Below are 11,440 nucleotides of genomic sequence, written 5' to 3'. Positions count from 1 at the left end.
CATGGCCATGTCACACCTGTGACATCTATTTCCCTTCTCACTCAACTCCTCTTCCTTACCCCATTCCTTTCTCACTCACTCTTTCCTTCAACAGTCAACTCACTCATTTCCTCAAACAACCACCTCTTCAATCTCAATCCTCAATCCTCTACTCCTCAAACCAACTCACCCCTCAACAACTCATTCTTACTTCTTATCCTCTTCTCATTCCTCTTTCTTCATCCTCTCTCGAACTCAAGTCCTTCCTGTCTGGTGAGATCACTCTTCAATCCACAGCTCTCCTGATACTTCAAACTGATCACTTTGTTCTCAGTCTATTGTCCTTCTCTTCCAAGCCCACCTCAAAACTCCTGTCCTAACTCAAGTCTCTGTTGATCTCAATGTTGGTTCTCAGTTTCATTTCTCTTTTTGTTCACTTCTCATTTCTAACTTGTTTCTCCTTAAGTGTGTCGGCTTCACCTAGCAATTCAATTCACAAATCTTTTAAACTATGTACTTCACCTTTCATGTACATAGATTCTAACCCCGCCAGTGACAGGTACCAAGCCTAGACCTGTCACTGATGGACATGTATAGTCCCAGCTCTCCCCGGGTGTGCTCCTTTTCTCTTTCCTCACCAAGATAAGAGTATCGTACTGACCCGTGGAGAGCTGACCGCTGCCGGACTGTATCATGCAGGTTAGTCCACATGATCTGCAATGAACCAAGATAGGAGTATTGTACCAACCTGTGGAGAGCTGACCGCTGCTGGACTGTATCATGCAGATTCCATTTAGCCCTCTTATAGAATTCTTTGAATTAATTAAGCGACAAGATGATATCAGAACATCACATTATTATATTGATATTTAATTATTATTAATGAAACAGCAGTGAGTTAGAGAAAATTAAGATATCATTAACAAGAGCTACATAGATTAGTGAGTCCAACTTGGCACAGTAAATATACAGATGTAAAGGAAGTCCAACTTGGGGAAAAACAACAAGCACCACAGCCCAACAACATAAAATTCACAATTACAATTGTGGACATACAGATGAAACCACCTTCTGGAGTAGATGATCCGTTGGATGCACTCCAATTGTTGCCGCTCAACATTGAAAACAACAATCCATTGCCTTTCAAAGAAGGATTGGAAAATCACACAAAAGAGTCATTGTCAATAGGATCTGGGCAAGTGCTGAAGAACAAAGCAGGAAAGCTTACATTGAACAAGACAATCACCAATATGGCCCATGACAAAACAATCAAGATGCTGAAGAATTGTTCTGCAGCATTTTATGGAACCCAGCCGCCAAAACAAGTCCAACTGGACTCGGATGATTGGATGGAGCCAAAGGGGAGGGTGATGTATGCGGATTTGCAGAGTTACCGAGTGAAGTGGGCTTCTTGGCAGTTTCTTGGCATTCATCTCTTTTAAGCATATGTATCCTTGTAGAGTGACGGCGCTTGGTCCTTGTCATATGAGGCGCAAGAATCAAAATTCAAAATCATGAAATTCAACAATTTTTTTCCAGTAGAAGCATTCAAGATTCTGCACTAAAAAAAATAGTGAAAAATCACTGCTATCAAGATGTATCATGTACTAAAACATAGAAAGGAAATGGAGAGTAGTGAAGGTGTGGTGACACAAACAAGGCCGCTCCCAGCCAAACCTTGGATCTGGCTCACACCAGAAAAGTGTTTTAGTTTGTAAATCCCTCCCTCCAGTCGGGGTTGCTTCGCGACCAGCCAAACGCTGCACAGCCTGCAACAGAGTAGGGACTTAGTTAAGTTCAACCAAAACAACAAACAGCGCACAAGATAGCAATGAACTACAAGCTGATGAATTTTTTTCCTTTTTAATAAAAGTTAAGGCCCTGTTTGGAGCCAATATAATCCGGGTGATATATGAGCCTGACATCCTATGTTTCAGTCACTGAGACAATTGTCCATGTGTCTACAATGATAATTACAAGTCAGTTAACTCACACTACGGGCAAATAGGTGTCGTTGCGGCCCGCAGCGTCACCTGACGTTGCATTTGGGGTCGCGGCCGCAGTGACTGCGCTTACTTGCGCAGTCACGCGGGCCTGCAACGACAGGGTGACGCTGCATGCCGCAGCGACAGCTACATGCCTGTAGTGTCAATGGCTAAAGGCTACCTTAAGATTGATCTTGATCTTGTGTAAGATCCTGTGTTCAACCCCTCCTGTTGTCTTATAATATTACTTTTGTTGCAATCATTGATTTATATGTACTAAACTATATGATTTCACAGTCATTATGTATTTACCTTGGTTGAGAATAATAATGTACTAATGGAGTATTTCTCTCTATGGATTTACCATACATAGAGAGATTACATAATTATTCATGTAATTCCTCCTCTGAATTCCGTGGACCTCTTCCCCTGAACTTAACACAAGTCCCTCACGCCTACGCTTGGGGGGGGGGGGGGGGCCGAAGGGCCCGCCTCCCAAAGGGAGGGACTTGCATCCAAAGTCAGCTTAAAAGGGGGAGAGCTACCAGCCAAATGGCTGGGAGGTGATCTCACCCCCTCAATTCATCATTAGCAATTCAAAAAACATCCCGCCGCCGGCACCATTAGAAGCGCAAGATTCCAAGCACATTTATTCCAGCTTAAAATTCCCAAATAGCTTCATCCCTTTGAATAAATCATTATGTCAATAAAATGCCACTGTAAACAATCCAACTTCTTCAAGCCCGGATATCCCAACGGATGTATCTGGTGTTATATACATAACCAAGTATCACACAGCAGAAAAAACAAATACATAATATCATTCTAGCTTTTTTCTCTGTGTGTGACTATGTACCTACATCAATACATGACAGAACTCAGCCAGCTCTGCTTCAGCAAATCAGCATCTGGCTGCAGCAAGTCAAAAAACCGTGAGAGGGTTTATGGTCCAACGATCCAAACAGTTCCCCACCTGTCAAGCTTTACTTCACAAAAGAAAAGAACAAGACCAACTGCAAATTGCAAGTGACCGGCTATTTTGCACCTTTTTTCCAAAAAAACAAGGAAAATATGCCTAAGAAGCAAGGCTACAACTCTGCCGAATCAGAATTGTTCTGAAGGACTTTGCTTTTGCTCAAATGATTCTTGAACTAAAAAATGGTGAAAATTTCACCATTTTATCAAATTGCTCAGGCCACGCGGGTGACTTTGGAGGTAAGCCTCTCCTACAGACAGTCCCTTCAGGACCCCGTTTGAGAGGCTTTGTTAAGCTTGCTCTTCCCCCTCCTTGGAGTTAAGGATCCCTCTGGGGCCTTGACTCAAAGGAGGATCAGGTCCCTGTAATATAAAAGGGGGGGATCTTTCCCCCCAAGATTATTACACATACAAACCTGACTGCCTTACTTTAAATTATAAGTGAGTGGGGTTTATTATAATTTACTGACCTTTTCCTTTTTACAGCTTCTATCCTCTTTGTGTATTTTCCCCTAGGTACAGGTGGGTGTTATAACACCTGTATCCTAGAAGACAAGAAGCTCATTCCTTTTGTAGCCACGGCGCCAGGCTTGAGTAATCTCGCCGCGTCCCCTTATTACATAAGGGTGCTAGCCCCTCCGCTTTATAGCGTCAAGGTGTGGTTTCTTCCCACTGGCCCACAAAGCTATAGTGTGGCCCTGCATCCACGAGCCGCTACATAAGCTTCTGCCGTGTGAATCCTAAAATTCCATCAACTCCGTGTCACATAAGAGACCAGAGCTGACACTATGTGACATCTGATCAGGTCCGCCAAAACTTGATCAGATGTCACAAAATTCCAGATTATATGGCACAATTATATTGGCTCCAAACGGGGCCTAAGTATTTTTGGGTGTGTAAATTGAGGTCTGGGAGGCTCCCAGACTCAAAGGGAAGTCATCCAGTCCTCCAATCCATGGCCACGATCCTCTTAAGAAGTTCTGGTACCAAGCGTCGTAGATGATCTGAAATTGTATTCAGAGTTTGTTTCCTATTATGCACATGAGTCAATCTGATTTAATCACGACTCACATTGCAAATCGGCCCACCCACTGTACCATTTTGCGCGTGATATGTAGACATGGGTTTATCGTACGGTGCGCGACATTGCGCCCGACGGGCTACAGCTGCTGCGGCACACGCCCGTTGGCTACATTTTTTTGCCAGGCAACCTCGCGAGGCGGAACCACTAACGATACTTCCCATCAGATAATGGCCACAGTAATCCCACCACCACCGAAGAAAAAGGCGAAATTAGAGAAGTTAAATGCGAACAAGCTGAACGATGCGATATTGCCTTCTTTCCCCAACATAATAGTCCAGTTGAAGGACGGAAGGACCGGCAAACCAATCGGATCCAGTATCTCTCTGCCTAGCAATACCGACAAACGTGGCCTCGAACTCCTGGTCAACCAACTCAAGAAAGACCAACGAGACAAGAGACCCAAGCTCAGCCATGTCGAACGGAAACAAAAAGCGGAGGAAGAGAAGGATGACGAGGCGGATGATGATGATGAGACTGATGTTAACCTCCCATGGAGCTTCTCTTTGACTTTGAGGAAATCACAACCACCAAAGCTGCCATCGGTCCAGGAAGATCCATCACCGGAGGAAGAAATTCGCATTCCCATCTACGAGTCCTTATCAAAAGACTTATTGATCAATCATTCAAATTTAATATCCTCAGAAGATATCCTGGTAATTGACTGTGAACCTGAAGCGATTTTTAGAGTTCGTGAGGTGAGAAGATGCAGCAGTAGTTTAGCCGGTATGACTACTAAATTAGTTTTCTCCTCAAATCTATGTTTAATGATCGTTAGGATGAATCTTGACTATTTGTTTTAAATTATTATGATCTTTCCAGGACATTCTGCCCCGATTTTATGCGCCTCATTTTCACCCACCGGGACGTACTTGGCCACGGGATCGGGCGATAATACATGTCGATTATGGGACCTTTCGACGGAGACACCCAAGTTCAGTCTAGCCGGCCACTCAGGCTGGTTATTGTGCGTCGAATGGGATGGCTGCGAGCGACTGTTAGCGACCGGGAGTATGGACAAGATGGTGCGGATATGGGATCCATTGACAGGGAAACAGATGGGCGCCCCCCTGAAAGGACACGCACAGTGGATCACCAGTCTAGCCTGGGAGCCGATCCATCTCAACAGTGAAACCACTCGACTCGCCAGTTCCTCTAAGGATGGCACCGTCCGTGTTTGGAACCCGCGTACTGGTCTAACTCAATTTGCACTCGGCGGTCACACCGCTAGCGTCAACGCCGTCCGATGGAGTGGTCAAGGGATTTTGTACACTGCATCATCCGACCGGACCGTCAAATGCTGGGACGCCAAGGACGGCAAACTGATCCGAACGTTGAATGAGCATTCACATTGGGTCAACACGCTAGCCCTCAATACCGATTATATCCTGCGTACCGGTCCATTTGAGCCCAAAGACACAGCCAAGCCTGAATCAATGGACGCCGCCAAACAAGCCGCCCTAAAACGATACACATCATTCACATCCCACGCCCCCGAATTGTTGATATCCGGTTCAGATGATCACACCCTTTTCCTATGGCCACCCTTAGACTCAGCCACACCTAAAAAACCACTCGCTCGTCTGACTGGTCATCAAAAGCAAGTCAACCATGTCGCCTTCAGCCCCGATGGAAAATATTTGGCGTCAGCTAGTTTCGATAATCACATCAAACTATGGGAAGGCAAGACTGGAAAGTTCATCGCTACTTTAAGGGGACATGTTGCGCCTGTCTACCGACTCTCCTGGAGTTGCGACTCCAGGTTATTAGTCAGTGCAAGTAAAGACTCCACTATCAAGGTTCGTTCACACTCTCTAACCTGTCTTGAAGCATGTTCTGATCATCTTGGAGATGTTCTTCTTGTTTGTTTTTTGTTTTGCTTTAGTTATGGGATCTTCGAACACACAAGATCAAAGTCGATCTACCCGGTCACACAGATGAAGTGTATTGTGTTGATTTTGTCGCTGACAAAGTGGCGAGTGGTGGGAGGGACAAAGTCGTGAAAATGTGAGGTTATTCTAGCTTCTATACTGCTTGCTTCTTCCATTGACGCAATTTTTTTTGGCTGTTGCTTCCTTTCAGATGGAAAAATTAGTATGGGCACGAAACTAGACTTTTCTTAAATTTGCCTTTCTCGTGGGGGGATAGCTCTCACAGACTCCATCGTGTTCAGTGTTTTCTGTCTTTCATACATCCTGCTTTTACGTTATGGAACCATTGTCAGGAAAAAATTCACAGAAAAAGTGATGTTGATCCGGCTTGGATTTTTGAGTGAAAACTGCTGTTCTGTTCTGTACCAACTTTCCGCTGGTTTCCTTATCTGCTCTATTTTGGAGAGACTTATTGCACAGAAGGGCCTACATTCTGGGCAAAATCCCAAACCGAAACGAGGGTGATCATCAGTCCTACTGCAGTGACATTAAAATCGTACATTCTTTAGCTTCAAAGCTCATGTGGAACCCAAAAGGTGATTGCAGGTACTACCACTGGTTGAAGGCATTCCTGGTCAGCTCAAGTCACACACAAGCTCACCTTTAAGGTTGGCCCAGGGTGCCGGGTCTTTTTTTCACCAAAAGTCAACACCTGACACCGCACCCGGCACCGCCTGGCCGGGTCGGCGCCTTCCCGTCTAACTTAACAAATCCAGGCAGGAGGGACCCTTTGAACAAGTCGGGACAGGTCAACCTTCACAACCAACGTTTTACCACCCGGTACCTTACCCCTATCGGCAGGAAAGAAAGTCGATAATAAGAAAGTTGCTTCGGCATCTTTCATGTATAATCATGGTAATGCCAATGGAAAGTTCGAAGGGGAAATTATTTGATTACCATCCCAACGGCCCTACCCCAACCACGGTCGGTTTTTCATCAAGCGCAACGGAAAATTAGCCCACCCCGCAACACAGTACTTTTTTTTCTTAGCTCCGAACGCGAAGCCGGTCAGCATGTGTTGCTGGTGTCAGACAGAGACTGTTCATTTTTCCTTATTGATGTCAAGGCTCAGGGTACTACTCGCATTAATAGTCAGGATTGAATTTGAACCCTTCACCAGGGGCGAGGTGCTGGACACCGATGATTTATACGCACATCAATTTCCGCACCATCACCACAGCTGTTATCATAGGGACCGGAGTCTTCCTGCGTGCCTTGAATTTGTCAGGATCTATATAACTTAACATCATACCTCTTCGAGTCAAATACTCAGATCCTTGCACCGCACCTTCAAGCCTAGCAACATCATAAAACACAGTCAAACTTTTTTCGGGAGCGCACAACCTCGAACACCCTTCTCATTCATGTGAGTAGCTGCACACAAGTTGTTTCTTTTCAATGCAATCTGTACTGACAGCAAGAACCACAAAAATATGACATTTTTCACCGTGCCCAAGTTCCTGGAGGTTAACCACGCATATATATATATATATATAATATATATATATATATATATCTTGACGGTACCCACGGCGTAGCGAAAGCGTAACCTTTAACAAGCTTCCCTCTGGAGAATTTTTGATGACTCTCTAGAAAGCGTTCCTAATCTCAATGATAACAGCAAATGATTACGCTAGGACCTCTAATCGGACATTTGAATGAAAGATATGAGATCACTCTCATTCTGCTTACAGCTGGTATCCATTTCGCTTATCCTCTTATCCAGTCATCTCACACAATCGATTCTCGACGCCGAGCCTCTTCACATTCCTCTTCGCCTTGCCGCTCCTCATTTGACTAAAAGAGAAAATACAAATGATTTCCTTGCCTTTGAAGCTTGGGCTACGCAGGCCGGTTCCAAACTCAATTCAAGGTATGGAGGGGAAACAGACACGGACACAGATTCATCAGAGATCAAACATTCACTTCACACCCGTCAAATAGCCAATGTCCGTCTCACCAATGCTTTCTCTGATGCGATCTACACTGCACCCATTACTGTTGGGACACCACCTCAAAGTTTTCATGTGAGTTTTTTCTCCTTGTTTTGCGATCAATTCAGAGGAAACTGACAATGGTCATTTCTATCACCATTCCAGATGATCAGTTAGTCAGTTTGATTATTTATCACTTTTCAAATGTAGATTATTAACATTTTTTTCTTCAAACAACCAGTGGATACGGGCTCTGGTGATCTCTGGATTGCTGACTCTTCGTGCAATCAAGACCGGGGGTGCCCTAGCTCTGCAAGAAAGTTTGATCCACTGAAATCCACATCATACGTGAATGACTCGAAGGCTTTTAGTGTTCAGTATGGGTCTGGAAAGGCACAAGGCATCCTAGCGAAAGAGTCTGTTAGCGTCGGCGGCTTGACCGTCTTAAACCAGCCACTCGGCATATGTGATTCAGTAGAAAATATTCTAAGGCCGGGTCTTGATATCAGTGGCATAATGGGTTTAGCCTGGAGCGGAATCGCCAGTAGTCCTTCCACTCCAGCCTGGGAATCACTATTCTTACAAGAAGCGCTGAGTGAGCCGGTCATATCTTTTGCTCTCTCGAGGTTGAACCGTAGCCATACCCAAAGTAAGTCAAGAGCTTTATTATGATAGCTACTGGTCAGAATGAATTTAACGATAAATCAATTATCTGATTCAATTTAGTGACCGCACCAGGTGGTACGATGACTATCGGTGGAACTAACAAGCGACATTATAACGGCGAGATTCATTATGTTCCCCTTGCCAAGAATCAGTCATACTGGTTGATACCCTTAGAGTCTATTATGGTGGGAGGTACAGTTGTGGACATTGGAACACCGGACATTGCTATTGATACAGGTGGGAAATCATAACTATATTCAGGAATGGGATTAGAAAGCTGAATTGAGGAATTCGGAGAACAGGCACTTCTCTGATAGGTGGTCCAGATGAAGACTTGAAGACCATTTTCTCTGTGGTGCCCGGTGCGAGCTTAATGCAAAATGGGAGCTTCAAAGGGTGAGTTGAATTCGGAGTTCAGCTTTCTGTGATTCTGAATCAAGCGAAAAAACTGAAACCGACTGGACCTACTCAAGTTACTGGACTATACCCTGCGATAATCCACTCAGCATTTCGATGCAATTTGGCTCCATCTCATATCCTATTAATCCACTAGACGTATGTTTTGTTGAGAACTTAATGGAAAATCTACCTCTTTCTAACCTTCCTCAATTACCGCTTAGATTAACTTAGGAAAAATCAACTCGAACCGATGTTTGACATCTTTTTTTACAATCAGCAAATCGAAATCGGGTGGAAATATACCTGAATGGATTTTTGGGGCCGCATTTTTGGTAATATACCAGTTACATCTATATAAAAAAAAGTTTTAGGCCCCGTTTGGAGCCAATGTAATCAGTGAAATAATCACTGGTGTCTGATTTAATCTAACTAATGTTTGGATTTTTCATATTGTTAACATAGAAGAATGTCTACTCCGTCTTTCGAGCTTCACCTCCGTCTATTGGTTTCGCCCAACTCTCATCGACTTTTGTTGGCGAAACAACATTGACACCAAGCTTAATTAGAAAATCTCCACTGAGGAATCATCCACTGAAGCAAGCGTCCAGAGGAGCACATCGTCCTCACAATCAGGGCTCGAATTTGAGGTCGAAGATCTCGCCGATTGGCGCATTGTCGATTTTGACTGCAGCCCACTTTTTTTTTAATTTGTAAATCTCCAGGGGCCCTAGATTATTCATTGAAGAAGAAAGACGAGAAAGATTCTCTTAATTTTCAACTTCCAAGCCATGACCGGTCTAGTATAAGTGTGGGTGGAATAATTAAAAAAACTCAGGAGCCTTTCTGAAGCTGGTCCGGCTGCAATACTCAGGCCGTCCTCCAAAGAGTAAAACTAGAATCCTTCTCTTGGTCATTTTATTTTATTTGTTGAAACTTTCCAATCCTAACTCAAGGACTCATGTACCATCAATCCAATATAATCTGAAATGATTTAGTCATTGGTAAATTTCATCTGGTGGACAGGCTCCTTACCACCCAAATTCTGCTGGTACAGTAATTTTTTATGACAGGAAATTTTCATCTTCAATTGTGGTGTTCAAAGTTGGTTTGCATAATTTTATGCATGCATAAATCATAAAATCTTTTTTGCAGGGGATATATGGCTGTTTGATTATGTAATACAAAATTTCCTCACCAAAATATTTTTATGATTTTATTATTTATGCATGTATAAAATTACGGACTTACTTCGCGCACTGCAAAAAACTCTTCGCGCACTGCACAGTGCGCGCAGTCCCAAACACTTCGCGCACTGCGGGTGAAATACACAACTTTTTCAAGTTTTTTTTTGACTAATCAATAGAACACCCTTTAATTGGCCTCTCTGAATTGTTTGGGAGTTTTTTGAAGCATTCTTCCGTGTTGAAAAAATCATGAAAAACTAGAACAAATGTAGGATGTGGGGGCCTTAAAAACAAGGTTCCCATTGCCCAAAAATTCCAAATATTTTATTGAGTAATTAAAGATATGAGAATAGCTCTTTTGTAAACTTTTAGCTAATTTTTGTAAAGATAAGGGTCTGAAAAATGAGGATATTTTAGAGGCAATGTGCTATCATGTGGTGAAATTTCCTCATTTTGCATACCCTTATTTTTGCACAAAGTGGCTCAAAAGTATCAAAGTAGCTGTTCTTATATATTTCATTACTCAATAGGGGGGTTCACAATAGGATAAAAATAAAACTTTAGAGCTAATTTTAAGGCCTTTGTGAACAACTTTTTAAAAAATAAAGATGTTGCTCTGATTCTCAGGGGATACCCAGTCCTGTACACCTTGCCAGATTTTTAAAAATTTGTTGATAAAGACCTTAAAATTGACTCTAAAATTTTACTTTTATCCTATTGTGAACCCCCCTAATAAATGATTTGGAATTTTTGGGCTATGGGAACCTTGTTTTTGAGGCCCCCACATCCTACCTTTGTTCTGGTTTTTTATGATTTTTTTTTAACGTGGAAGAATGCTTCAAAAAACTCCCAAAAAGTTTGGAGAGACCAATTAAGAGGCGTTCTATTGATTGGTAAAAAAAAATCTTGAAAAAGTTGTATATTTCACCCGCAGTGCGTGAAGTGTTTGGGACTGCGCGCACTGTGCAGTGCGCAAAGAGATTTTTGCAGTGCGCGAAGTAAGTCCGTAAAATTATGCAAACCAACTTTGAACACCATAAATGGCTATTTTTTGGTACAATTTAGGCGCCAATTATAAACAATACTTGGTGTTTATTTGGGAGATTTTTGAAATCTCTCTGGTTGTTTTTTCCCTTATTTTTTCGGATGTACTTCGCGCACTGCGAAAAACTCGTCGCGCACTGCAGGGGGCGTCCACTCGACGTCCCGGCCACAGTGCGCGGAAGCTCAAAATGCTTCGCGCACTGCAAATGAAAAGCTTGAAATTCTCATTTTTTTTTCTGCCAGCTGGCAGAGGGGATTTTTC

The 11,440-nt window shown here is 43.2% G+C and overlaps 2 protein-coding genes across 2 annotated transcripts; both read left to right on the top strand.

Moving 5' to 3' along the window:
- Window positions 1–4,190: 4,190 nt before the first annotated feature.
- PtA15_10A200 (uncharacterized protein) lies at window positions 4,191–6,115 on the top strand (the record flags this gene model as incomplete). The annotated part of the gene is made up of 4 exons (XM_053160354.1): window positions 4,191–4,746; window positions 4,843–5,819; window positions 5,906–6,027; window positions 6,103–6,115. 4 exons carry the CDS (start codon window positions 4,191–4,193, stop codon window positions 6,113–6,115), a joined length of 1,668 nt encoding a protein of 555 aa, XP_053024336.1.
- Window positions 6,116–7,609: 1,494 nt separating this feature from the next.
- On the top strand, window positions 7,610–9,664 carry PtA15_10A199 (uncharacterized protein; the record flags this gene model as incomplete). Its single annotated transcript, XM_053160351.1, has 8 exons — window positions 7,610–7,978; window positions 8,051–8,057; window positions 8,127–8,534; window positions 8,612–8,788; window positions 8,854–8,947; window positions 9,025–9,106; window positions 9,172–9,282; window positions 9,413–9,664. The coding sequence occupies 8 exons, from the start codon at window positions 7,610–7,612 to the stop codon at window positions 9,662–9,664; spliced, it is 1,500 nt and encodes a 499-aa protein (XP_053024335.1).
- Window positions 9,665–11,440: the final 1,776 nt, after the last annotated feature.

Source organism: Puccinia triticina, chromosome 10A, assembly GCF_026914185.1.
Source record: "Puccinia triticina chromosome 10A, complete sequence".
Lineage (NCBI taxonomy): Eukaryota > Fungi > Basidiomycota > Pucciniomycetes > Pucciniales > Pucciniaceae > Puccinia > Puccinia triticina.
This window is presented reverse-complemented; position numbering and strand designations above follow the sequence as displayed.